This window comes from Miniopterus schreibersii (genome assembly GCF_964146895.1).
Source record: "Miniopterus schreibersii genome assembly, chromosome: 1".
Taxonomy (NCBI): domain Eukaryota; kingdom Metazoa; phylum Chordata; class Mammalia; order Chiroptera; family Miniopteridae; genus Miniopterus; species Miniopterus schreibersii.
The window spans coordinates 70,827,447-70,855,437 of NC_138101.1; the positions used below are offsets into that span (position 1 = coordinate 70,827,447).

Here is a 27,991-nt window from a genome sequence, read left to right on the forward strand (position 1 = left end):
CTTCAGGTCGAGGCGCATGACAGAGGAGGCCCCAGAGAAGCAAGAGGCCTGGACGGAGCCCGAAGGCAGGGAGTAGGAGGACAGATGGATGTCTGCGGGAAGCTGGGGGAGAGCTGGGGCGGGTTTTCATTGTGGTTTCTGTTTCCCCACAGAGGTAGGACATGGGCTATTTACCCGCCCTGGACATGATCCCTGAGAGGCCACGGCTGGTTTCTCAAGTCTGTGAGTTAAAGGGGTCCTGTCTGTCTAGTCCCACGGTCCCCCCATCTTCTGCCCTCACACACACCGAGTCTGGACCCCCGATCTGTGAATTCACCGTCTCCTGGGAGAGAGGACAGACGGCAGAGCCAACCTCAAAAACGTTATTTCCAGACTCTGTGCACACAGGTTTAAGACCTCTCATGACACTGGCATTCAGTGGTAGGCTGGCAACAGTTGGCTCTTAAAAAAAAAAAAAAAAAAAAGGCACTGATTTGTAGGTTTTGCCAGTTTCCATGGTATAAATACCATCTCTGCGGCCAATTTCAAGTGACCAGCATGATGTCACCCAGCGCATATTTGGGTTGAGATGAGCAGTCGCACACATCTCACCCTGCAGATAGATACAGTGGGTGTTAATAACCCCAAGAGCAAAAGTAATAGTAAAATGTAGTGAAATAGTTAGGAAAGTGGTGAGTTTTGAGCATGTAGTGCCTTTATTTACATTTATTTCCAAGTTTATGTAGTTTAATTTTTAATAATGGTTGTATTTAACAATTGCTTTTCAAAAATGCCTTAAAATAACCAGCTCTGGTGGGCCGGGTTGGCTCCAGCATGCCCCGTGCCGGGTACAGTGCACCCTGGTTTGTAGGTTTCATAGCCAAGTATGTCCTGCCACCATTATATAGGCTCTGGAAGGAGGGACAGTGACGTCCACACCTTTGTGTCCTCCGACCTCTGCTTGTTGAGTTGGAATATTTCATCTGCATTTGTGTACAGAGGGTCTTTTATTTGGAACATCACCTGAACCCTAGGTTTAATTTTGGTTTCTGCGCAGGACAGAGACCAGATGAACGCAGAGTCAGATGGCATCTTTGCGAAGCCTGTGCACAAATAATGCACGCCACAGATGCTTATGGTCTGACTCATTAGCATAACATATGCTGCCGCTCAAAAGTGGCCACAGTGGCCCCGCTCTAAAATAGCTCGTGCCTCAGGGCTGATGCCCTCACCGTGTGTCGGATCTGATTCTGGTGGATGCGCAGACACCGCCATGCCAAAGGCGAGGAGGCTGCCAGCTGCCCCGGCCTGGCGCACGCAGGACCACTGTGCCCTGGTGGCATTTTTCTTCTTCGCCCTCATCGTCATCATCGCCCCTCCTCCTCCTCATCACCAACAAGTGTTATTGCAGAGCCACACATGCACCTTACTGCAACACAAATGAGCCCTTCGGGAGCAGGAGTGGCCAGTGCTGGGTACGAGGAATTCCCATAGGGTCAGCAGGTGCGGATGGAGCCTGCGCAGGGAAAGGTCCTGGGGAGGTGCGGGGACGGTGGTGTGAGCACAAAGTGCGAGAGGGGCGGAGGTGGTGGCCTGTCCGGGGAAGAAATGGGGGGAGGGAGAGACAGAGACAGAGAGAGAGAGAGATGGAGAGAGACAGAGAATAGAGAGACAGAGACTGAGACAGAGTCAGAAATAGGCAGAGACAGAGAGACAGAGAGAGATTGATAGAGACAGAGATAGAAGGACAGAGATAGAGAGACAGAGAGATAGAGACAGAGAGTAAGAGACAGAGACAGAGACAGAGAGACAGAGAATATTGAGACAGATACACAGAGAGAGAGATAGCGGGACAGAGACAGATTGACAGAGATAAATACAGAGACAGACAGAGAGAGACACAGACAGCAGAAAGAGACACACACCAAGAAGGAAGGGCAGAGAAAGGGGAAAGAAAAAGCTGAGGGAGAAAACAAATGAAAAGAAAGCAGGAGGACGTGGGTGGCCTCTCAGGGGACTGAGTGAGGGAGAGAGGGAACTTGGTGCAGGCACTTCTCCAGGGCTCCTCCCACCTCACTATACCCCTCGGTGGTGGTGTCGCCACCAGACTTGGGGGCCAGGACTAGGTGGGTGAGAGACTCCCCAAGAGCTCTCGAATCTACCTGGCGCCTGTGGGTGAATTCCTGGATCCATTCAGGGAGAGCCGTCCCCCTGCCAGGAGGTCACAGCGTCCCTGCTCGTGTACTGTTCCTCAAAAGCATTCTAGTCTTTCTCCATCCAGGACACTGTTTGAAAACTCCTGGAGGGGATGCAATTTGAACTTTGTTCTTCCAGTAGATTTTATTAAATAGATTTTATTAGAAAGAGCAGAACCTGACTTTGAGCAACTGCATCACCATCGACAGACCAGTGACAACAAATGTAATGTGGGTTTTGGAGCTGCGCTTAATTTGCTGCTTGTTGACGTTTAAGATCCCAGAGACATCAAAATTTCAATTTTGCAGCATTAATTCACTTCGTTTTCTAGGGAGTCAGAGAGCTAATTTAGAACCCAGCGTGATCTTAGGGCACCAAGAGAATTTCGGGTAAGGTGAAAATCGGCCCTTTTTCCTGCCTCATGAACAGGTAAAAATATCACAAAGTAGGGGATACATCTTTCTGAAAGACGAGCTGGTGGATGACAGTGGCTGTTGTTCCCTTTGATGCAGGATCATTTGATTTGTTTATTTATTAGGCCTCCTGCTGCCTCTGCTGGGCCAGGTGTGACCAACCTGGGACGCAAATGGCCCTATTTCTCCCGCCGCGACTTGGTAATTCCCCTGAGAATTTGGATCCCCCTGTTCTCAGGGGCTGAGCCCTGAGAAGGTGGGGCCCCCCGCAGGGTCTGCAGCACCTGGGGCTCTCGCCTTCCCCCTGGAGCCTGTGAGGCCACCTGGGGGGTCCTGGGCTTCCCTGGGCCCCTGAATCCACCGAGCGACCCCTTACCCTGCCTGCCACCTCTGACCGCTCTGCTCTCTGCTTCCCAGGAGAAAGGCGGCCAGTGGATGATACGTTGAGTTAGGACAGGTAAAGAAGCCACGCAAACCCTCAGCAAACGTTTTCGGACAGTGGGATGTGCCAGGCCTGCGTAAGGGGCTGTTTGAGTGACAACAGGGCAGACAGTCCCACCTCAAGGGTGTCCATGTGCTGGAGCGATGTTTGGGACAGTGCCCGTGGCCTGGGTGCTGTGTGCACCCTGCCACCCTTACCCTGCCCCCCGTTTTCCTTGGGTAGGGGGTTGAGATGCTGCCTTGGCATCCCTCCTCCACCTCACTCTCCCTAAACGTGAGACCAGCTTTCTCATCTCCTGAGTTTTGACCCCAGAACTTTCCACGTAGAGCATCTCAAGAGCAACATGGCTGGAATTGGGACCACATTCGATGAGAACACACTGTTTTCACTTGGTTGATAGATGACAGAACAGTGAGTCTACCCGAGTTTCCAAAAGAAGTTCCGATTTATTCTTACCCAGGTCTTTCGCCATCACTTCACTGCTATTACCTCTGGGGGTGGCTGTCAGGGGCATCCGACTCTTCCCAGGGGCCCTTCCTCCTCCCAGGGCGCCTGGCCTATTTTCCACAGCAAGTCCCAGAAGTGCCTCTGGTGGGGATGGCTAGCCTGGGGGCCCAGGAAGGAGGGCGAGGAGTGGCTGTCCGCTCCTGGAAGTTTCTATCCATGGAGATCGAGGAGCATCTCCTGAGGACAGGACACCTTCAGGGCCACCGGATGCCTTCTCTATAAGGAAGGGCCTCTCTCCCTGACGGCTGGGCTGAGATTCCCTGGAGAGCCTCCAGGCGGGGCCTTTTGAGGACACCTTCTAAAAGGAGACCACCTCATGGCGTGGGGGCCTGCCCAGCTGACCGCACAGGTGCACACATTTTCTCGAACGTTTGTCTGATTTCAGGGAAGTTCAGAACCTGAGAGGGCATTCCCCACGCTGTGAGGTACAGGGTGGCCCGCGAGCGCTGTGTGTGTGTGTGTGTGTGTGTGAAGGTGGGACTGAGTGCCTGGGGGCGGGGCAGGTAGCCCTGAGAGGTGTGAGCACAGGTGGGCAGAGTGGACAGCCTGACTTGCCTTCCGATCCTCCCGTGAGCCTGGGGGTGCCCAGCCGGTCAGACAGGGACCCGTACCAGCCTTGTGTGACCTTTGTCCAAGCGGCAGCTTGGACTTGCCAGGCATGTACTTGTTCAGGGCACCCCAGCCATGAACACATGAAAGAGTGTGGTTTGTGAGGGAGGGACAGGCCCTCACCTAGGGGTGCTCCCTGTGCCCGGTGTCACTCGGGCTGCCAGAGGGGCTGTTACCTGGCGATCTTGTCTGTGCAGGACATGGTGATGAGCTGCTCACCCAGCAGGATGCCGTCCCAGGTCTGCACTGAGCTGGGGCCCCGGACAGGCACAGTCCCCTCCCCGGACTCAATCTTCGTGCGCAGGTGCCCGCGGAACTTCCTGACGATGTGTTTGCTGCTGGTCACTAGGAGATAAGAGGTGGCGTGAGAGGTGGCTAGGACCAGGTGCCCTGAGACACGTAGGCTCCCAGCTTGGAAAAGTGGGGAGGAGTGCACCCAGAAACATCTCAAGGGCCACTGCCAATGTGCTAGGACAGGGAGGTGTAAGTCAGGGCCAGGGCGGGGAGGAATTTCTTCTCTCCAACAGTGACGAGTGAAGAGCTGGGCTCCAGAGCACCACTTCTAGAAGGGCTCAGCCACCTCCTGGCAAAGGGCCCGACAGCAAGTGTGTGAGGCTCTGTGGCCATTTGGCCAGAATTGCTCAGCTCTGCCCCGCAGCACAGAGCAGCACAGCCAGGGGCTGTGTTCCCGCTCACTATCGACCCTGAGGGTTGAGTTCCGTCATTTTCACACATCATGAAGTATTATTCTTATCACCCTTTCAGCATCTAAAAATGTAAAACCATGCTTAGTTCAAGGGCCACATAGAAGGGGTGCTGGGTGGAATTTGCCCTGAGGGCTGTCGTCTGCCCACCCTGGTCTGGACTTTAATCTTGGCTCTGTAGTTTTCTAGCTGCATAACATTGGGGAAGTTGCTTAAAACCATGGTGACAATTATTTCATATTAAAATTGGGGTAATAATGGTGCCTACCTCCTAGGCTGCGGGGGTGAATTGAGATAGGACACAGTGCAGGTTTTTACTGAAGGGCTGGGCTGTGTGAGGCAGGCTCTCCGCTGTGTTCAGAAATGATGTGATGGAACCTACAGATGGGTCCTTGTGGGTCCCTAATGCATGTGTCCTGAGTTCTTTCTCCTTTCCTTTCCAGAACCCTCTACACACACACGCGCGCACACACACACACACACACACACACACACACACTGTGCACTCCACAGTTATTTGGAGAACTAGCATGAACAAGGGGAAGATTATATTTATTTTTTCTTTCTTTAAAAAAGTTCTGTATATTAAGTCTAGATTATACGGTAATATAGAGTTGGTTAACTGCTTTGCATACAAATTATATATAAAATAGTACAGTGATTTCAACATTTACTTACTTATGATGACATGGATGGATACTAGATGCTCTTTTAAAAAAGCTTCAATTTTTCTTTTGGAAGTTGTGGAGATGGGATTTCTCTCTCATTTACCCTTACTGAAGGCATCAAATAATAAACAACGTGCGGGTTTATGTGGGCACTTTCTCTTACAGATCTCAAAGTAACTTCCGATATGTTTTCTCACTGTTACTAAGAACTAAAGTTCTCTTACTACTTATCCATGGCACCCAAAGGCCATGTCCTGGGAAGAAAGATTGCCAACCTCCCAAGAAAAGTAAACTTTCAATAGGTTTCAGATTGCTTTTGGATCCTGCTACCAACTGAGTCTTTGATGAGATCCAACTTGGACAGGTCTGTGAGTCACCCACAGAAGGAAGAACCAAGGTGAGGGACTGAGCCTGGGTGGGCACAGCTAAGGAACACCCAGCCCTCCCCCAGTAGAACACAAATCTCCTCTTTGCTGCTTTAAATGGCACTACAAGTCATGACAGCGACGATGATGGTGATGGTGACGATGCTGATGATAGTAATGATGGTGATGGTGGTAGTGGTGATAATGATATGTGATGGTGATGCTGATGCTGATGCTGATGACGGTGATGGTAATGGTGATGATGATGATGGTTATGGCGATCATGACAAAGATGATGATAGTGATGATGATAAATTGAACATAAAATAGTTTGTATCTCTTGAAAACACTTGAGACAATCTTTGGTTTGACCTAACTTTTTACACTGTCGAGAAGGGGGCATTCTCACAGCTTCCTATGGCCAGCAGCATGGAGAGAGTGGGGGGCCAGCATACCCCATGGTAGAGCCTGGACTCTTCTATGTGGGGGTGTTTTCTCAGGGAATATGGAACTTGCTGTCCTTCTCTTTCTGGTGATTGTAGTATTCGTATCACTCTCTCAATGCTTCCACTACTGTGCCATTTTCCACACCTTGAAAGTTGCCTATTATATTGCAGGCTTTTCTCAATTCTTACTCATCGCTTCTGCACAACTAATTTCCCATGAAGTAGACCCTACAGTCAGTAATGCCATGACAATAGGGGGGCCTGGATTGACTTAACAACTGGTTTCTAGGAGCTACCCCAAAGTTTTCAGGTATATTAATGTTTTCTGAAGAGTCAGGTGCAGGAGAGGCTCCTGAGAAGTGTTTATTTTTGGAGGTGTAAAATCTCAGGGTGCCTTCTCCAGCGGCTCCTTGATGAGCGGGATCAGTCCCGGGAGCTCTGATCGATGATCTTGTAGAGCCCATTTCCTCTGCTCTTTTGTGCTTAATTGTGAGAGGCAGGGGGGGAATTGAAGATGCTACTCCAAGCAGAACAAAATGCCAAGTGAACCAGAAACTGCAGGAACGGAACTTAAATAACCTGGAGTGGGTTTATGGTGTGCCCGACGGCGGTGGGTGAAACGTGGAAATCCTGCCTGCTGTGTGCACATACCTACACACCCAAATCCAAGAGTATATTCTAATCTAATTCTAATGGTCCAAGTTACCAGATTCTCCATTATGGTCTTTATTATTCTAAGCCCTTACCTTTGGAGACTGATGTCACGATAAGGTGAGGGCGGCAATACACTTTAGGAAATTGTCAGGTGACTTTTATTTTTAGGAGAGAATCAATAGGAGATGGAGATAAATGGAAGTTGGAGAAGTCCACCTAGGAGCCAAGACCTAGCTAAAGAGTGACACATGGCTGCTGCAAGGAAATAGGGGAGAGAAAGGGAGCCAGAAATGGGAAAACAGGTATAAGAAAGGAAGAAAATGCTTTTAAACACCAAATAAACTTTTAATTTTCACGTCACCTTTAAGAGGCAGATCCCAGAAAGTATACCTGTGAAGCACTCTACTGTTTAATAACATGTATAGTATTTGTTCTGTGGTCGCATGGGTGTCCTCTGTCTTTCCTGATGAAGATAGTGATGGTGAACTATTAGGCTATTTAAATTCATTGATCCTACGATGCACAGGCACATATTGCATGTTTCTGTAACTTAGTAGGCAAATCTAAAGACAGGGACTTCAGGGAGTGCATCTGAGGGTCCCTGACTTCCTATGGGATTTGGGGCTTATCTCTTGAACTGCCTTGATGTACAAAAAGTGGAATAGGACATACTAGGCATTTAGCACACGGTTGTATGATATGGCATAACCATGCTCTTCCTCACGGCATCTTATGTGAGGCAGGTTGGAGAATTTCACTAAGCTGTTAAATTCTTGGGAAATAGCAGTAAGAACTGACTGAGTTTACCAGTCTATTTAAGGACAGGCCAAGAGAGAGGATTTTGAATTAAGAATATTGGTGAGTTAGAGGGAGGAAGATAGTTGTCCTACAACAGCTCAGCCACAGAGTTTTCATGACTTTGGTCAGTCCAGGTTCTTATCAGAACTGCCTTGGGTCTGGCCCAGGTCTCCCAGAGCCACTCAGGAAGCAGAATCATCCTCTGGGGTCCGGCGTCCGCCAGCTAGTTGCTCTGAGGGGGTAAGATCAAGACCCCTGCATGCAGAGCCTGTGGCTGGAGCTGCTCTGTTCCCACCAGTAAAAGCCCTGCCTGCTGCCATGTCTGCCTGGCCCTTGCAGAGATCCCAGCGGATGCCCTGAGCATGCAGACTTTCACACCACACCGGCAGGAACTACACGCCCAGTTGGGGTGGGGGACAGGTCAGGGGTTTCAAATCCGGTAGCTCAAAATATGGATGATCTTTATCCTCAGAATCACTAGGGAAATTTTGAAAGTACAGATCCTGGAACCCCATCATCCCAAATATACCAGAATCCTGGGGAAAGTGCAGGCAGCAGGAACCTGTATTTCTAGAAACTTTCCAGGTGGTCTTCCCCTTCCAAGCAGGAATTTGGGTTTGCAATCCTTCCTGAATGGGTAAGGAAAGGTGATGCAGGGCTCCTGGCAACAGTCTGCAGGACAAGCTGGCCAAGGGCCCCATCCTCAGCGTCCCCAGTTAGATGCACTGGGAGAACTGCCAGCCTCAATAACTCGGGCACAGCACCTCATTTTTGCCTGGCATATCTGTGGACAAAATGTGAGGGAAATGCTTTATTTTTCTTCCCTCTCTTACCAGCACCTGACACTTCTTAAAAGCACCACGAAGTAAAAGACATCTGTGCCTGGAATCAAACCCCAGGGTGCATCTATTTTGTTTTTCTAAACCCCTGGCTTTGCAAGTTGGAGTCAAGGCTGGGGAGGCCACAGTGGGTGCCCAAAGTGCAGAAGCGGGAGCCCAATGAGCTAGAACTGTCCCTCTGCAGAGACTGGCAGGGCTCAGGCGTGACTGGGGCTCCTGCTGGGAGGAAGCTGCATGAATTAGGGCTGGCCCCACACGTCTGCAGGACCTCCCCTGAGAAACTGAGGGCCCCTTGTCTGGGTCTTTATGATGCCAAACCTCTCAAGTGAAAATGGAGGGACAATTCCAGGAGCTAACTGGACACATTTCACAGTTTTTTTTTGGGGGGGGGGAGGGCTAGGATCATGTAGACCTGGTCTGATGAGCCTTTTAAGAAAAATGAACTACTTTGTGCTGTTTCCCCCTCTTTCTCTTTCTGAGAAGGCAAGGTGGGGAAGGAACACCCTGTGTGACTCCCGCAAGCTGTGGCTGTGGAACTCCCTCCTCGGAGGCAGGGCCGCGTCCACCGCTCAGCCCAGGCTCACCCAGCCCCTCACCCGGGGCAGTGCCTTGAAATGTCTCTGATACTTAGTGGATTCCATCCCCTTGAGTCTCAGTTAGACTTGGTTTTCCCATTTACTGTCCATGGGGTGTTGTATGGACCAAATGTTTGTGTTCCTCCAATTCTCATGTTGAATCCCTAACCCCCAGTGAGCTGGTATTAGGAGGTGGGATCTTGGGGAGGTAATTTGTTCAGATGAGGTCATGAAGGTAGGGCTGCCCAATGGGATTAGTGTCCTTATAAAGGGATCCCAGAGAGCCCCCTAACCCCTCCCATGCTGCAAGAAGATGACGTTTACGAACCAGGAAGAGGGTCCTCACCAGATACTGAGTCTGCTGGTGCCATGATCTTGGGACTCCCAGCCTGCAGACTGTGAGATGGAAGTCTGCTGTTATAAGCCCCCGCTCTGTGGTGTTCTGCTCTAGCAGCCCGAGTGGACTGAGGCAGTAATGAAAACATCATTTGGAATCTGTTTATAGAGGATTCTGCCCAGCCCTCTCCAAAGGAGAAAGCAGTGGGCTTGAGGAAAATTTACAAAAAGTAGAACGTGTTTTTCTGGACCAGCATCCCATCTGAGTGCTAGAGAAATAGCTTAAATACACATAGAACTCAAAAATAAAATAAAATAAAAAACAGATAGGACAAAACATCATTTTCCAGCACCTTCTTTAAATCTTCACCCAAGGATATGTTTTTATTGATTTTTGAGAGAGAGGGAATGAGGGAGTGAGGTGGGGGGAGAGAGAGAGAGAAACATTGATGTGAAAGAGAAACATCAATCAGCTGCCTCCTGCACACGCCATGACTGGGGATTGAACCCAGTCTGGGTATGTGCCCTGACCGGGAATCAAACCCTCCACAATTTGGTGTATGGGACGAAGCTCCAATCAACTGAGCCACCCAGCCAGGGCTCCCTCCTCACAAGCCTGGGACACAGCAGGCATCCAGCACACGGTCACCTCTCCTTCCTGTCTTTATTAGAACACAAATGTAGTCTTCTGTGGGGAGTCAGAGGCCAAAACTAAACCTTCAGTAACTATCATCTGTGTGTTTCTACCACAGTGTCCTCTGAGCGCAAGACTGAGCCTTGGGTGCCTCCACCGTTCATCAGGACCAGATCCCTCATGGCGCCCATATATTGAGTGGCATGGCTACATCAGGAGCGTTGTCTCGGGCAGTTTCTGGGAGGGTGTACGTGCATGTGCATGTGTGAAGTGTGTATACACAATATATACACACATAGTATCAGTAATGGACTTCCTTAGCTGCACACTTTTTATTACATGTGGAGATACTGACCATCAGACCCCCAGGGCGAAGCCCCCGCTGCGCCCTGCGCTCTGGAACGCAGCGCCCCTCCGTGGTGGTGAAGGTGGGCGGTGCTGTTGCACCTGCTCTGAGAAGCCCCCCGAGGCTGGTCTCTCCAGGAGGGGTTCAGCGCAGAACTCTGTGGGTGAGGCTAGCTACCCTGGGGAGGTGTCTTTGCTGCCTGGCATCGAGCTTTGTTAAAAAAACCCTGAGTTTTATTCTCCCAAAGATGAAAAGAAGGCAAACGAAGCAGCGGAGTGTGCTGCCACTCCGGGTAATTCCGGTCCCCACCCTCTTTCATCCTGTCCTCGGGCCAGGGCGGCGGCTTTCTGACCTATTGAGAAGGAGCGGGCACCCGTCCGTGCAACGAAATAGCTGATTTCAGATTTCACGCCTGTCTTCTCCCTTAACCTGGCCCTGAGAGGGGTGCCCGAGAGGGACGACTACGCAGAGCGGCAGAGGCCACCTGTGCCCAGCGTCTCGGGCCCGGCCAGGCCACGCGTGCGGGGTCTGGGCACAGGTAGCCTGGGGGTGGGTCCCAGGCTGAAGGGAGCGCGGGGCTGCTTAGCAAAGTAAGAACACCGGCTCTTACGGTCCGCGGTGATCTCGTAGGGCGAGTTGAGGCGCGCGTCTCCGCAGGGGGATGTGCTCACGTACAGGTGGAACAGCGTGTTGTCCCTCAGCCTGTAGCCTCCGTCCTTCAGCCGCACGAATATGGAGCGCTCCGCGTCCTCTCGCCGCTTGCTGGGGGCAGAAAGAGGCTCTAGTCACTACTGTGGACCACACTGGACACACCCTGATTGGCGGGCACTTGTGTCCCACTTTGAGTTTATTCCGTTTTTCCCTCTTCGCCCTTGCATGGGAGCCTCTGGAATAGGTGACGCACACGGCAGAAATCCAGTCCTGTCACCCTCCCCCAGCATTCCCATTAAGGCTGATCTTTCCCCGAGCTCCTTCCTCAGGTGACGTTCACCGGGATCTAGGTGTTTATAGAAGGGCAACCCTGCAGTTTCACAACCCTGCTGTCTCTCGGGCACTGTGGGTCTTGCACGGCTTCCGTGGGCACCACGTTTCTGTCTTAACAGGAGAGAAGGAACTTGGAAAGGAGGCAGGGCTTGGCTGCCAGCCAGCGAGGGGCCCAGTGCATGGACCTGCTTTCGGTCTGCGTCCGGCCGTGACCGGGGGGTGCCCGACAGCCTGAGCGGCCCTCCAGGGTCTGAAGGGCGCGCCCTCTGCCCTTGGGTTTCTCCCGCCTCCCGCGAGGGGCTGCGGGCGGCCAGGCTCCCAGCCGGCCTGGCCGCCCCGCCCAGACCCCATTCTCCCCAGGCTCGGGCACTGCTTCCTGCCGCTCTGGCTGTTTCACATGTTCCGCCCCATTGGTGATGGATTCTGTCGTGCGGGCTCTGAGATCACACAGGCAGCAGAACAGACATTTTCTCCCCAGGAAACCCTAGAGGCGCCCCATCAGCCTTTCTGCTTTCTTGCCTCTGCTCCTTCTCTGCCAGGGCCCCCTCACTCTCTCAAAACACCCCCCCCCCCAGCCTTGGAGCAAATGCAGAGCCTGGCCTGCTGGGGGACTGTGCACGACTGGTTGCCTTTCGCTGGCTCTCTTCAGCCATTGCTTGTCCCCTCCAGTGCAGGAGGGCTGAGCTTCTCCCAGCCAGAGGCACGGTGCCAGCACCCAGCCCACCCAGGGTCAGTGTTGGTCCTGCGCCTTCAGTGACTTAGAAGAGTCAGGGGTATTTGGAAATATTTCTGATCGAGCACTTGTAGCTTTAGGAGAAACCCTTCCCCATGTTTGGAGAGATTTGCAGCTCTGTCCCCACATTTCACCCCAGTGGGGCTGAAGCTCCCCACTCGGATCAGGCCTCGCTTCCCTGTGGGCCAGCCCTGTGTACTTATGGGCTTCCTGCCCCTGCTCGGCTGCTGCACATGCCAGTGGCAAGTAGGAGTCACTCCCTGAAGCCCCGACGCCCCATATCAGTGGGTTAGAGAAACATTGCTTCAAAGGATGTAGAAGCAGGAGAGGCAGAGAAGAAGCATTTCTGGCAAAGACATAGCTCTGAAGTCATTGTGACCAAACAGCTCTGCACAAGGCTGCATCTGGACGCTTCAGTGTCTCACGTCCACCAGCAGTTCTCCTCTGTATTGTATATTGCAGGGATGCCAGTGCCGGTGACAGTTTGCTGCATCCTGGTGGCCCTAGCATGTTGCATGAGAACATGGGACATCCCACCTCTGGAGCACATTTCTCAGGGTCTGGACAGGGGCTGCAGTTGAGCCTGGTCCGTGTTTCAGATGCACTCACAGCTTCTGGCTGGGACATGGGAAGTTGGCCTGGGCTTCTCTGGTGGCATTTGAACCCTGTGTCCTGGGGTGGGACAAAGCCTGGGGAAGGGAAACTAAAGGGCAGGCTGTCTTGCAGCCCGGCATCTGAGAGGAAGCTGCCTGTCTTGCGGAAGAAATCCACGCTCTGTAAGAAGTGTCCTTGGCTGAGAAATTGTCACAATAGGACACAGACAAGGGCAAAGGGAGGTGTTCAACAATCCCTAGGTTTTCTGCAGGTCACAGGTGAAAGTACTGGACCAGATTTGAAGTGGGTACAACTTTGTTAAAATAGAGCCAGGGGTTGATGTCATAGGCACCCATCTGTGCTGGGATACAGTGGGCCAGGGAACAGGGAGTTGCTCCAGGTAACGAAGCACTGTCCCCACTCTCAGCTCCCTTGCTGCCACTTTGTGTTTCAAGGAGAGACGGGCTTTTATGTGAGGTTTTCTTTCTTTTTAAAATGCAAAGCTAGGCCCGGCTGGTGTGGCTCAGCGGTTGAGCATCGGCCTATGATCCAAGAGATAGCGATTTGATTCCTGGTCAGGGTACATGCCCAGGTTGCTGGCTCAATCCCCATTGTGGGGCATGCAGGAGGCAGTCAATCAATGACTCTCTAATCACTGATGTTTCTATCTCTCTCTCTCCATCCCCCTTCATCTCACTAAAATCAATAAAAATATATTTTAAAAAAATGCAAGGCTAGTTCTGGGACTAGCAACTGGGGGTTGCTGGTGGGAAGAGTATTGCTTTCACTTAAACCCACAGGAAAGGGGGCAGCTTAAGCCAGAGCTGGGGGCTGCCCCTTTGGGGACGCCTTGGCACCCCTCTAGGCAGCCCCACAGTTCCCGCCGTTTCCTTGTGAGTGGTGTTCAGAGTGTGGGTAGTGAACAGGTGAGTCACCCGAATGACAGTTGACAGCATGTGGAACACAAGGGTGGCCGTTCCCCCCACTCTTTTTCTGAATGGTGCCCTTGGCCCTGTACACATCTGGCTTCATGAAGAGACCACTGCACCAGCTGCCTTTACAGCCGGGTGCTGTCATCATCAGAAAAGCTGCCCTTTAGAGACCCCCTGCTATACAGTGAACATTGGTGTCTCCCAAATTCTTTTGATGACACGAGGAGGTGGGGCCTCTGGGGGGTGATTAGATCCTGATGGTGGAGGCCTTAGTCCTAATGGGATTAGTGTCCTTATAAAAGGGAACCCAGAGAGCTCCCTCACCCTCCATGTGAGGACACAGTGAGAAGACTCAGTCTATGGACCAGGAAGAGGGTTCTCAGCAGACTCGGAAGCTGCTGTCACCTTCACCCTGGACGTCCAGCCTCCAGACTGAGCACTGGTGACTAGCCCCAGTGACCACTGGTGACTGTGGTGCTCTATTCCAGCAGCCTGAGCTAAGACACTCAAACGTTTTAATAGAAAATGTCATCAGGTGGATCAGTGTGTGACAAGGCACATTCCCACACGCGGACACCTGTGTGGGAGGATGTGCTCCTTGCAGATTGTCTGTTGCAGCCACAGTCACTCCTGGGCAAGCAGGTGTTTCCTGGAAGGACTCCCGAGAATCGTGGGGGAGGTGTCTGTAATTTCAGCTTTTGACCGGCCTGTGCAGCACTATCACTGCTGCTTGAAGGATGCCACCCATCTGGGTAAAACCTGTGCAGTAGGGGCAGCTTGTCCGCCTTGGGCAGGGAGTCTGCCCGGATTTAGGGAATAACACCAGAGCTGGCCGTCCAGGCTCACGCCCAGAGCACTCGTCCCTGGGGCCCACCGCTCACCTGAGGTGCAGCTCCAGCTGCGCGTAGAGGAAGTGGAGCAGCGCTCTCCGCGCCACGATCTCCGCGTGGCAGTCATTGACCACCAGCCCCTGGTCACTGATGTACTCGCCGCTGATGCACTTGGTCCCCGAGGACAGGACAACCACCTGTGCTTGCCTGACGTCCAGGCCTGGGGGCAGAGAAGGCATCAGTCAGAGACCAGCACTGTCTGCCCCATGGGGGTGACTCTGCTTTCCTCTCTCCACCTGCCTCATCTCACCCAGGGGCCCACTGCCCCAGGCCTTGAGTTCTCTAAGTAGTGAGCCTCCACATTCACTGTAATAGAAGGTGGACAGCACAGGCCATGAGTACCACACAGCTGCTGGGAGGAGGGGCTCTGTAGAGCTCCATTAGGTGCTGGAGTGGCCCTGTGCCCACCTAGTTTCAGGATGACACTACCAGGAGGAACCTTCATTTCCAGAACTTGACTGACTTCTCAAACCAGGATCAGCAGGGGTACCTAAGGGTGTCTCTGTCTGATGGACAGGGTCTTGGTAAGAGAAGGCGTGGAGGAGACAGTGCAGTGACGTGCCACCAAACAAGTGACACAGGGCCACTGTCACCCTCGATCTAGAGGGAGAGGAAGCTGGTGAGCTGCTAGGTTTCAGAGCGCAGAGCCCCCAGCCTGGCCATGTGCACCGTGATTATCCAGGGTGACTCCAGAAATCCTGTCACCACCTCCCCCTGGTCTTGTGGGTTAAGAACTGCATCTTATTTGGAAATTTGCTGGTGAGAACATGTGCACAGGATGGGGGTGGAGGCCAAGACAGGAGCAGTTTCCTACAGAATGGGCTCTGCCCGGACTTTCCCTACCCACTCCTGCCCATCCCAGTTAGCATTTGCCTCTGAGGCTGCCCAGGGCTCCAGGAGACATTCCTGTGCAAACTCGAGACCCCACAGGTCATGTACTCGCTTCACCAGCCTACAGAGAGCCCGCTGACCCTTAGAGCCACAGGTGCCGGGGTTCCCAAACACCCATCTCTAAGTCACCTGGGACCTGGCCAGTGATACTTCCTCATAGACATTTGCTTTTCGGACTTACTCCCTTACTGAGGCTTTGCCTGGAGTCAGCAAACCTCTGACTGTGGAAGTCAAGGCTCACGATCCTGGTGACTTGGAGGCGAGAGTGCTGCACTCTCAGCCTCCTGTGCCCCAAGAGAACTTGTGAAAAGTGCAGCCTGGGCTTGGAGGGCCATCTGGAATGGTGATCAAGGCTGACTGACCATGCAAGTGACAGCAGAATGCCAGGCAAGTGTGTTCCCTTCCAGAACTGCAGGAATGTCTGGGGGCTCAGTTCCCTCCCTGGGCCCAGCACAGACTTGGGATCTTTGCTGAGCCTGCAGCAACACTCCCCAGAATGCTGGATGAGGCCTGTCCTGTCTCTGGGGCTGCATATCAGGAGCAATGTCTGAGCTCAAATTGTCTGCTTCCTGAAACTTTCACTTACACCCAAGGACAGAGCACAGCGGGACATGCCACCAACAGCAGTGCAAATGCGCTGAGCTCTAGGATTCAACTCACAGACTTTTGGTTTTTCCTAAAGAGCCACAGGAAGGGGGATAGCCGCAGGTAGTGATGCTTCCCTTTCCAGCCCCACTTCTGTGTCTCTGGAGGCTGATGCCTATAGCTCCGCTGGGGCACAGATGGGTGGTGGCCCTGCACCATTTCCTGCCTCCTCTCTGTAGGGATGTGCAGCTGTTCCCTGGGCCCAGCACACCCGCAAGGTGTGTTTCATGGGAATGAGGCTTCTACCTGCTTGTGGCTATCACATCTGACCAACAACAAGACTCAATCAGCTCCAGGAGGACCGGCCTTTGATAAGCTGGCAGAGTGCCCCCAGTTATTATTGTTGGTATTATTTTTAATGCTCTTTGTATACAGTAAGGGCAGGGATTTTTGAGGTCAGAGTCACAAATGGGGAAATTTTCTGACTTCTGAGCCCAGGTTCCCAGCCACAGGAGGGGCTACTGTTGGCTGCTGCCTGGGGACTCCCCTGACACCCTCCTCTTGGCCTCAGCATTTGCCCTTTTTCAGCCATAGGATCAACTCTGAGGGCAGGAGCTGATGAGTCCCTTAAACAGTGCAGGCTTCACAAGTTACCCTTCATAGGACAAAGCTCACTTTTTTTTTTTTTTTTAAATCCTCACCTAAGGATATGTTTAGAGGGAGGAAGGGGGAGAGAGAGAGACAGAGAGAGAGAGAGAAAGAAACATCGATCAATTGCCTCCGGTATGCTCCCCAACCAGGGATTGAACCCACAATTGCATTGAACCAACTGAGCCATCCAGCCAAGGCAGAACAGTGCTCATTTTGACTAAAATCAAAGGAATCTTGTCAACAAAAATGATATTCTCTGTGAGAATGGAAAACAAACAAAACAAAAGAGGCCTCAACAACAAACCCAAACTCTGTGTCTTTAAAATGTGATGTTGACGCCCGGCTGGGCGTAGCTCAGCAGTTGAGCGTCGACCTAGGATCCAGGCGATTGGGGTTCGATTCCTGGTCAGGGCACATGCCCGGGTTGTGGGCTTGATCAATGACTCTCTCATCATTGATGTTTCTGCCTCTCTCTCCCTCTCCTTTCCTCTCTCTGAAATCAATAAAGATATATTAAAAAAAAAAAAAAGTGATGTTGATCACCTGTGTTGAGGGAGACACTAGAAGACCACGAAGTCCATCCTTTCTCCTGACCTGTGAGCCTTATGGTCTGCGAGCATAGCTGCATTCTCTTTTCACATAGGAACCAGAATTTCCAGAAAATATTCCACGAAGGGGCTCCCTGAAGTGTTTGTGTAATTAGATGATCGCCTGGGACAACTGCAACAAGTAACAAATCCGATTTTTTCAGGTGCTGCCACCAGATATCAAGAGAATGGGATCAGGACACCCTTCACCAGTTGTTCCTCTTAACAGACGTCTGCTGTCTGCTGGGGCTGTGTGTGGTCAGTATGCAGGTGACGATTTAGCCACTGGTCGCTCCCACTCCCTGAGTCCTGCAGTAAATATGTGTAGGGGCCACTTGTCTAAAGAGGCGATATGCAAAGCAAGCACACGCTGGAGTGAACCTTCCTTTTTAAATAAAATTTACTTCCCCAAGCCCCAGACAGTGCCGGGCAGGTAATAAGTTCTTTATGAGTGATTGTTGCTCTGAGTTGCAAGTTCTACCCGGGGAACTTAGTAGTTCTAAAGCCTGCATGCTCCCCACCTGCTCCTGCTCCACACAGAGTGGCTCTTTTTGTAGAGGTGAAATGGGAGAGTAGAGAGGAAGAGAGGGGACCCTGAGCACTGCGAGTGACACAGGGGAGGGGCTGAGGAATGGGGAGAAGAGGGCGGATGGACCTGCTGTCTGCTCACTTGGTTGTCAGAGTCCTGGTCCGCCCTGTGGGAGGCGAGACCACTGGGCAGATGGACGATGCTGCTTTCTGTCTGTCCAGCTCCCTCCTTCCCCTGGAGCTGCCCGGGGTGTGGGCCAGGCTGGTCATTGCTGACCCCTCTCTGCTGGGATATGGCCACATGGAGACCGCAGGATGCAACTGGACATTTACTTCCCTACGTTTTGGTCACAAAGCAGCAGCCACGAGCCACAAGTGAAAACAGAATATACAATGACCCCCCTGTGACTTCTTCCTTGGGACTGTCCAAAACGTTTCAAAGCAGCTCAAATCGCAGCAGCTGCTTCCCTTTCCACAGGGTCCGGCCCTATCACAGCCGCTCCCTGGGTGGGCCCTGGAGGGGACCTGGGAGCCACTTGTCCACAGCACCTCATTCCGCAGGGAGCCACATTCTAACTAAAATGGTTATCAAGGGACACTGTTGGGAAATAGCCAGCGAAACAGCCATTTTGACTGAGAAATAATTTTACAGATTCCAGCTTAATTAAAGCAGGTATTTAGAGTCGTGGACACGAATATTTATAATTACTTCTGAAGTTTTCCAGGGTGCAGATGCCTGGCGCACCTGCGGTGTAACTTCCCAACAGACAGCGATTTGAGAGCTGGCACCGGCTCTCCCGAGGGCCGGGCTGCTTCTCCTCTTTGGATTCTGGGGAAATCAGAGCTGCTGGAAAAAGAAACTGCCTTCCCTTCACCCCTCATTAATCCCCACTCCACTTCACTCCAGGCGCTGCCACATCCGTGACAATTTTGTGGCCCAAGAAATGCACTATTTGCTTATTTGCTCTCTGTTAACCCACCGCCTAGGTGCCAAGCACCATACTAAGTAACAGGAGACACTGAGGGGTCTAAGGCCCGGTCCTGTCCTTCAAGGGATTTGTCATGAATTTAAGGAGATGACGCAGAGACAGACATGTCTACAAGTAAAGTATTGTGTGATAAATATCACGTAAGAGCTGTACACAGACTGTTGATAGAACGAGGGGGGGGCTTCCTACTTGGGGTCCTCGAAGCACAGGCTGAGTCAGCGGTTCCCGGGCAGTGATTTATTGAGGGCGTTTTCTCAGGAGGAGCTTGGAAGGCAATGATGGAAACAGGCTAGGATGGGGGACAAAACCAGGCAAAGAGAAGGTGTCACTCGAGTCTAGTCTCAGTCTGGCCGGATAGAACACTCTGGAATGTGCAGAGTACCGGGGGGCACCCTGCTCTGAGGGAAGGTGCTGACTGCCCCCACCTGCTGGGGCGAGGGGCACAGTGAGGGGCACAGCGAGGAGCTGGGTGTGGCACCAACAGCACCTGTTGAAGCAACTCAGCTACAAACAATGAAACGCAAGTCGGTATAGGAGCAGGACTCGGTACACAGTGGTTATTGGTTTTCTCTTTTCCCATACAATGGCTATTGAGAGTAAAACTGTTATGCTGACAATATGAGGAATGGTCCAGAAATATAAACATACTGATGTCTATAGAATAAGTAGAAAAAGTGGTCCGAGCTCCCCTCCACCCCCAAAGCACCAAGCCTTTAGTTTCGTGGGAGATTTCCACGAACATTTAAGTAGCAGACGATTTCAGGGCCACCTAATGTGTTCCAGAGCATATGAAGATGGGGAAACCTTCCAACTGTTTTTGTTGTAAAATGCCTGTATTACGGATCAACCCACTTGAATGAGACTGAAAAAGGAGGAAAACTGCAGATGGCCTCAGTTATGGATATTAAAATTTTAAATAAACTACGGACCACCAAGCATCAGAGGAAAAAAAGCAATGCTGTAATTGCTACCAGGTAGGTTTATTCTGAAATGCAAAACTGGATTACATTAAAAAATTAAAATGCAATACAAATATATGATTATAACCAGACAGCGAGAAGGCACCTGACAAAATCCAACAACTAGTTTTGATAAAAACTCAATAAATAGAATAGGTGAATTTTTTTCAATGTGATTTTTCTATATACACACCCACACCCACTCATATAGGGTGGGGCAAAGTAAGTTTACAGTTGTTTGTATAGAAAATAATACACAATAATACAATAATTAATAAGTAATAATACAAGAATAAACTGTGTTTCCCATACTCACCACTGTAAACCTACTTTAGCTACACTCTGTGTATATTATATACAGAGGTATATAAATAAACACACATATATATAGAGGTACACATACACAGGTATAGAAGTAACCCTCCCCTCCCAAGCATCATGCTTAATGGGAAACATTAGAGGCTTTCTACTGCACTCAGAAACATGACAAGAATGCCCAGTCTAACTCCATTACTTAACATCTACTGAAGCGATTAGCCAACACAACAAGAGAAATTAGAGGAACGATAATTGCGAAGGAGCAGGTAACACGATCACTATTTGAAAACGCTGTGATTGTATATGTGGAAACCTCCAGAGAACCCAGTTGAAATACTGCTAGAAACAGTAAGAGAGTCGATAAGGTGACAGGGTACAAGTTAATATACAGAAATCAATAGCTTTCATATTACACCCAACAACTAGTGAGAGACCATAAAGGAGAAACCACTCCATTTACAGCAGCAGCAAAGGAGATAATAGGAATAAGTTTAACAATAAATGAGCAAGAGCCATAATGAATAAAACATTAAAACCTGACTGAACGATACCAACGAAACTCACACAAACAGAAGACAGGCCACGTTCCTGGATGGGAGGACTTGACGTCCTGAGTCCTCTCTAAAGTGACTGACGAGATTAACGTGATTCCAATAGGAAGAGCACAGGCTTTGTTTCTGACAAAGACAACCTGGTTCTAAGTATAGTTTTGTTTTTTGTGTCTCAGCCACACAAGCTGATTCTAATGGGTAACGAGGGGATTCCGAAGAAGAGGACTGATGCTAGGAGACAAGCCCTTAGTAGACATCAAGCAGGTGGTAAAGGCTCAGTGACAGATCGCCTCGTGCTGATGCATGAAGTCCAACAAGTGGAAGGAAGCAGTGAGTGCAGACATTCATCCAAACTCCTGCAGGAACCTGAGGGGCAGAGACGCTCTCCCGTCAATGCTAATAACTGAAGAGCCACTTGGCAAATAAAGTTACATCTTTACCTTACAACGTGTACCAGGGTAAATCCCAGAGGAGCAAAGGTTTAGATGCAAAAAATGAAGAAGAGCACCCAGGGGGTAATAGCAGTTTGCTCATAATCACCAAAACTTGGAAGCAACCAAGATGTCCCTCAGTGGGTGAATGGATAAACGGCGATATATCCAGTCAATGAAATGCTATTAAGCCTGAAAAAGAAATGAGCTATCAAGCCACAAAAAGGCATGAAAGAGAGTTAAATGCATGTTGCTAAGTGAAAGAAGCCAATCTGAAAATTATACAATCTACATATTGCATAATTCCAACTCTGTAACAGTCTGGAAAAGGCAAAACTACGGAGACAGTGAAAAGATCAGTGGCTGTCAGGAGTGAGGTGGGAGATGAACAGATGAAGCACAGAGGTTTTCAGGGCAGGGAAGTGCTCTGTGTGATACTGTAATGGTGGGTACATGTCATTAGACATTTGTCCAAACCTACAGAATGTACACCAACAGTGGCCCTAATGTAAACTATTGACTTTGGATGATTAAAAAAAAGTTGTAAAAATAGTAGAAAACATGGGATAATCTCTTTATAAGTTTGGCAGGTGAGATGTCTTTCTAATTATATTTCAAAGTTCCAAAGCAGTAAAAATTGTTACATTCAAATACATAAACATAAAACTCTGAATGGACAAATATCTTAAAGGCAGTAAAAAACAATTAGAAACTGGGGAAAATTGCAATTTATATCACTAAAAAAAGCACTTTCTCTCAAATATATTAAGAACTTTTAGAAAAAAATACCCTAATAGAATAATGGGGAAAAGCTATGTAAGAACAGTTCATGGAAAGAAAATATAAAATGTTTTTTAAATATATGGAAAAATATCCAACCTCACTGATTATATATATATATATATATATATATATATATACACACACACACACACACATATATTCAAGTTAAAAATACAATGAGCCCTTGCCAGTGTTGTTCAGTGGTTAGAGCACTGGCCTGTGCACTGAAGGGTCACAGGTTTGATTCCCTGTCAAGGGCATGTACCTGGGTTGCAGGTTCAATCACTCACTGGCTCTAGTTGAGGCTCATATGGGAGGCAACCAATTGATGGGTCTCTCTCACATTGATGTTCCTTTCTCTCTCCCCCTTCCTCCCTCCCTTTTACTCTCTCTAAAAACCAATGGTAAAAATATCCTCAGAGAGGATTAATAAAAAAATACAAGGAGGTACAATTCTTCATCTCTTAGGTTGGTAAACACCTGAAAGTTTATCAATGTGCAGTTGACAGAGATCTGGGGAAACATCTACCTATAACTAGCTGGCAGGAATCTATATGGGTAAAGTACATTTGGAGGATAATTGAACAATATCAGATTAAAAATGAATGCACCCTTTGACCCAGCAATTCTCTTTCTGGGAGTTTATCTTACCCATAAACCTGCACATCTGAAAATGATGTGTGAACAAAGCTATTTGCCTCAGCAACGCTTGTAATAGCAAATAATACAAATGACCTGAAGTCCATCCATAGGGGACTGGTTAATGTATAGACATTGGTACACGGGGCTCCTTGGAGCTCTAACACAGGGCAAAGAATTCCTCTATAGATGTGGAAAGATTTCTAAGATGTATTATTGTTACGTGGAGAAAGCAAGAAGTAGAATAGCACGTGTGACAGCCTACGTTTTGTATTGAAAGGGGGAAGCGAAGAAGACATGAGTATTTCTTGCGTGAGTGTAAGGACTCTGGGAGGGTATCTGTCAGGGCCTGGGACTCTAGCCTGTGTCCAGCCTGTTACCGTCTCATGGGTGCTGGAGGAAGACACTAGTTCCTGGGCCGGAGACAAGGGGCGTCATTACTCACAGCACAGCAGGCAGCCTGGGGACCTTCATCTTGCCCTGATCCCTGAAACTGAAGGCAGGATATAGCAACCAGTGTCAAAGAAACAAATATAAAAACAACAGAAACTAGAGACCGAAAGGAATGGTCTTTATACCCCCCAAGCAGACTGCCGGAGGGTGGGGTGCATAATTAATTCCAACTCCCTGTTGTCCAGCACTGTGCCCATTGCGTTTAATGACTCACAACTTCCCTTCTGCAAGGGATCAGCTCAGCATTAGGAAACCTTCCTCAGTAGTCAACCTAAATGACCTCCAGTTTCACTCCCTTACTCAGGTCCCCAGCCTCCCGGGGGTTTGCACCCTCTGAATATTTGCAGAGAACAACCTGAAGTTTAACTTCTAGTCATTATTTGTTCAAAGTCTATGATTTTCAGTCTTCTTTGAATCCATTCCTTCTTTTCCTAAGTTTCTGTTTACATTCTCTAAATTTCCTCTAATTAATTTGAAATAAAGTGGCTTTAAAACGCTGCACAGGCACATCTGGTCTGTGGGAAATGACTGGACTAAGACTGAAGGAAAGTATTTTTACTCTGTACAGGGGAGGTTTTCTCCCACTCCAGTCATGATTTGTGGCCGTGTCCACAACCCAGACACCAATGTCCCCCAGGGCTTCTGCTCTCTAAATTTTGCAAATGCATAGATTGTAGGAGGAAAGTAAGTTATGTGTAAGATTTTGTGTGTTGCCCTATGAATGATGATATGTCTGTAAAGGGCATCGGACCATGAGGCTGGCAGGGTCTGACCCTCTCGAGGCATAAGGTTGGAGTCAGATATCCCTGTTTCTACTTGCTTGAGATTTTGGTTAAGTAAACTTATCCATTGTCTGGTCTGGAAAATGGGAACAGAACTGGTGCTACCAAGTTTTTGAAGATTAAAGAAATCCACGTGACATGTTTAACATGTGTCTTTCTGTATGTCATAAAAATGCCATCATTTTAGCTGTTTGTATTGCAGGGACTTCATTTCCCTGTAATCACATTTGTTTCCCTTATCTGCAGCCAGACCTTCTTCTATGACTCCCATTGCTAGAAAGACATTAAAGACCACATGTGCTTTTATAACTTATATTGACTATAAAGCTCACGTTCTTCATATGAGAACAAGAGGGCTTGTTTGGAGAAGCTGATAAACAGAGCACGTTTGAGAATTTCTTAAAAATAAATCTGACCGTGGCACTGGGCTATAGGTGAAACCAAAAATCAGTCATGAGTCTCACTGATAGCTCCCACCTTATAATCTCAAGGGCATATCTTTTATCTATGCCATCCACTCAATGTGCATCAAGCACCTAACTTATTGGAGGGAGTGGGGATGCAAAACTAAAATCCTGAGGCCCCTTTTGTCACCTTGGCTGACAGCCGGGGAAAGAGGCAGGCACACGAGAGAGAAGTACCTCAGTGCGATGTAGGCTCTGGTGCATCGGTGGACACCTCTTGAGAGGATGGGTGATGGGAGAAGTCAAGGCGAGTCTTATAAGCAACTGGGAACTAAAGATGGTGTTGAAAGATTCATGAATGGCCAGCTCGTCCGAGGGATGTGGTCTTAATGAGTGAGCTGTGTTTGGTTAAGTGCAGATAACTTCAGACACCCACTTAGGTAGGTGTCCCCGTGTTTGTGGAGCATGACCAGCACCCAGCATGTGATGCCAGGACCATGGAGGGTGATACCTGGGCCATTAGCCTTCCCTCTCAGCTCCTCCACCCTGCTGCAAGGTGACAGAAGCTAGTTCCCCCAGGTCTGCCTTTACAAGCACTGAGATCTGCTCCAGGTGTGAAAGACACGAAGCTAGTTGTTGGCTACTTTTTTCTAAATTCACCTGGTAGGAGAATCTCTTGGACTCTTTTAAAAACAGTGGATACTTTTAAAAACAGAGGTGTGACACTGGCCCCCAAGAACCTGAAACCCCAAGACTCTCCAGTGAAAATCTCTGTGGGAGGTTCCTGAAAGCCAGTCTTTGAGCAATGCTTCTAGATGGACCTCAGGACCAGGTGACTTGGGGGGCATGGCTACATGAAAAGGCAGGTGCAGAATTTTCATTCTTTCAACTGGATGTTCAATGTCATAGGCACATAGTTTGGGGACAGGTGGTCTTACCTGAAATGGAAGCTTTGGTTAAGCATCTTAGGCAGTTTCTTTGACATTGAGGGTTTGCACATGTAACTGCTCAGTGTGGAGTTCACCAGATTTGGGGGTGCCTGCCGTGTGGGTGCCAGTGGGCACCGAGTGCTGTTTGTTGTCTCCAGCTTTTAAGGACAGTGGGCATTTTTATCAGTAAGTCCCAGGTGCTGACACTGTGGATTTTGTGAGTGGGCCGTGAGCCCTGGATTTCTAAGTGGCCCTCGGTGGTTACAGCAAGTACAGAATCGCACACTCATTAATTTCCTTCGGAAGAAGTGGTCCCTCCTCTGGAGTTGCCAGCCTGTTAGTGTTGGCATCAGGCAGCTTGGCAGCAGCCTGGTGAGGACTGAGAGGGGCCCATGGTCTGAGGCCCGAGGGGGGCCAAGGCGGGAGGGAGTGCTCGGACTGGGCAGCGCGACAATGAATGGCTTTAGATCGACGCCTCTCCCAAAATGACTCAGCTTGTTTTATAGATGGAGCGCCCCACGTAGCCTGATGGAGAGTGGGGGACAGCGGATGGGGGTGGTCTGCTGTGTCAGGTATGGACAGGTCCTGCTGCTCACCCCCGGGATGCACAGCTCGGGCGCACAGAGGAGGTGCAGAGCCAGCGCTGAGACTGACATTCGCACGCGATCACTCACGCACCCTGACCCCGCGTGAGGGGCTGCCGGGTGGGTGTGTCCCCCCATGGGACCGAGTTCCCCCAAACTCAGTGAGCTGCAGGCAAGATGAGAGGTGAGCCTGGGAAGATTACTTGCCAGAGGCTGAAAGCTCTGTCAGGGGCTGATGGCTGTTCCGAAGGTCTCTGGGCGGCCCACCCTGTGACACGGTGACTGCATTCGGTGCCTGCCCACGCTAAGCTCCCTTTGGGAGGCAGGTGAGGTTGGGGCTGGGAACATGGGGTCTGGTGGGCCAACACAGACACATTAACAATGATGTCAGCCACCGGGTTGACTTTGTCTACTTGGTAACCATGAGTCTCATGCACTTTCCCTAACACATTAACTCAACTTTTTCCATATCTAACTTTCATGGGTTAGGGATTGGGCAGACCTGCTGCAGTCCTACTTGCTGCCCCAACTGGTCATTCTCCTCTAACGATCCGAGCTGATGACCCAGGTATTGCTCTGTCAAGTCGGCGACTGGGGGAGCTGAGGCTGCAATGAGACAGGAGACGCTCGCTGTCAGCTGGTTCCCTGAGCGCAGGCCCAGCCCTCCTCCCTCACCTGCTTCAGCAAAGCTCCTACCAAAAGTGCAGGACACCCCCTCTGCCCTTACTGAGGGGGGCCGACAGAGGGACAGCAGCACTTTGGGACAGGATGAGGGAAAGCCAAGACAATAACAGGCCCTGAAACCACAAGGGGCCTGCCCGGATCCAGCAGCCCCCAGCTGGTGTCCAGCCCTCCAGTTATGTGAGACTAATAAGATGGGAGTTTGTTTAAGACACCTCTGATCCGCTGTCTTATGGACCATAACTGATAAACTTCAGAAAGCATGAACTTCAGGGTAGCACCAGGTATACATGAGAAGATGGAGGTGGGAGGTTGGCTTCCGAGGAGGTTATTAGCTGTACCCCCCAAACACGAACACAGTGATGTTACACTTAGCACCCTGCCCCCAAGAAAGGAGGGTGGCAGGAGCCCTGCAATTAGTGGACTGGCAGTTCTGTTTGTCTTCCCATTTGGACTGGCTGAGCTGACGTCGCCCCATTAGGAACCCGCGTTTTTAGATCAGAGGGACACGATGCAGCAGCTGATGTGAGTGATAAGCAGGGTGACTGACAGGACGCCTGGCTGGAGCGAAACCCAGAAATAATGAGAGTGTGAAGCAGAACTCATGCATAATTCATGGGCTAAATATTTTAGAGAAGCGCCTTCTTCTAGGCAAGGGATCACTTGTTCTGCGTTTGTGAGAGGGAGGATGTGTGATGTCTGCGAAGGGGTTCAAAGGGGGAGTCTCATCGGCTCCTGGATCCCGTCCCTCCCATGGGCACCTCTCTGTTGACTTCTTAGTTTGTTCTGTTTTTTTCTCTGTGAGACTTTGGGCCCAAGTAGCTGGTGACCACCTGGTTGATGACTTAAACACTCTTTGGTTAATGGCCTATGGTACAGGCCGGTGCTGATGTATGCTCGACACCTACCCCCAACCCCATCCTTTCCCTCTCCTGACTTGGCTGACTGCTGGCTCATCCTGTCATTGGACCATCTTCAGGAATGACCCCAGAGCTGAATCCCCACCTCCAGTGGGGTCTACTGCTTCCTTTCTCCCTCACCTTCACCCTGAGGGTTCCTGACCTGGGCAGCACAGGTGACAGTCCCCTTCCACAGGCTCCTTCTAGTGTATCTCCAGAGCCCTCCTTCCTGGAGAACTTCCAAAGCCCAACACAGAGGAATGAGACCAGATGTAGACACAGGGCGTGTAGGGAAGGCGTGCCCTGAGCGGACACAGATGAGGAGGAAGCTGCTGTGTAGGTGTAAAGGCACTGGGTGAGACCCTGGATTTCCTTGGTGTGATTCCCTGTGGTCCGATTTGGAGGGTCAGAGGGCAGCACCACTTGCTCCTCTAGTATTTCCCGCAGAGCAGTGCCACCTACTGCAGATAAATCAACCGTGAACATTTAAATATAGGTCTACTGGGTAAGAAGGGAGTATAAACCATGACCCCCAGCGCACCTGTTTGGAAATCCAGAGGACTTTAAAAGGCTACAGTTGTACCCAGCTTCACATTTGTTTGTTGGTTAGTCCAAGTTCTACGGAATATTTTGTTATACCTCCAGCCACACGTGGGGGCCAAGGATAATGAATTCCTCTTATAACAGATAAAGCACAAGAATT

The 27,991-nt window shown here is 50.1% G+C and overlaps 1 protein-coding gene across 1 annotated transcript in view; it reads right to left on the reverse strand.

The window, feature by feature from the left end:
* ADARB2 (adenosine deaminase RNA specific B2 (inactive)) overlaps positions 1-27,991 on the reverse strand; it is a 395,175-nt gene that overhangs the window by 23,775 nt on the left and 343,409 nt on the right. Inside the window, exons 5-7 of the mRNA XM_081131940.1 lie at positions 14,636-14,804; positions 11,122-11,273; positions 4,323-4,491 (exon numbers count right to left, since the gene is read on the reverse strand). Of these exons, the coding sequence (XP_080988066.1) occupies positions 4,323-4,491; positions 11,122-11,273; positions 14,636-14,804 (490 nt within the window). The remainder of the gene's footprint in view (positions 1-4,322; positions 4,492-11,121; positions 11,274-14,635; positions 14,805-27,991) is intronic.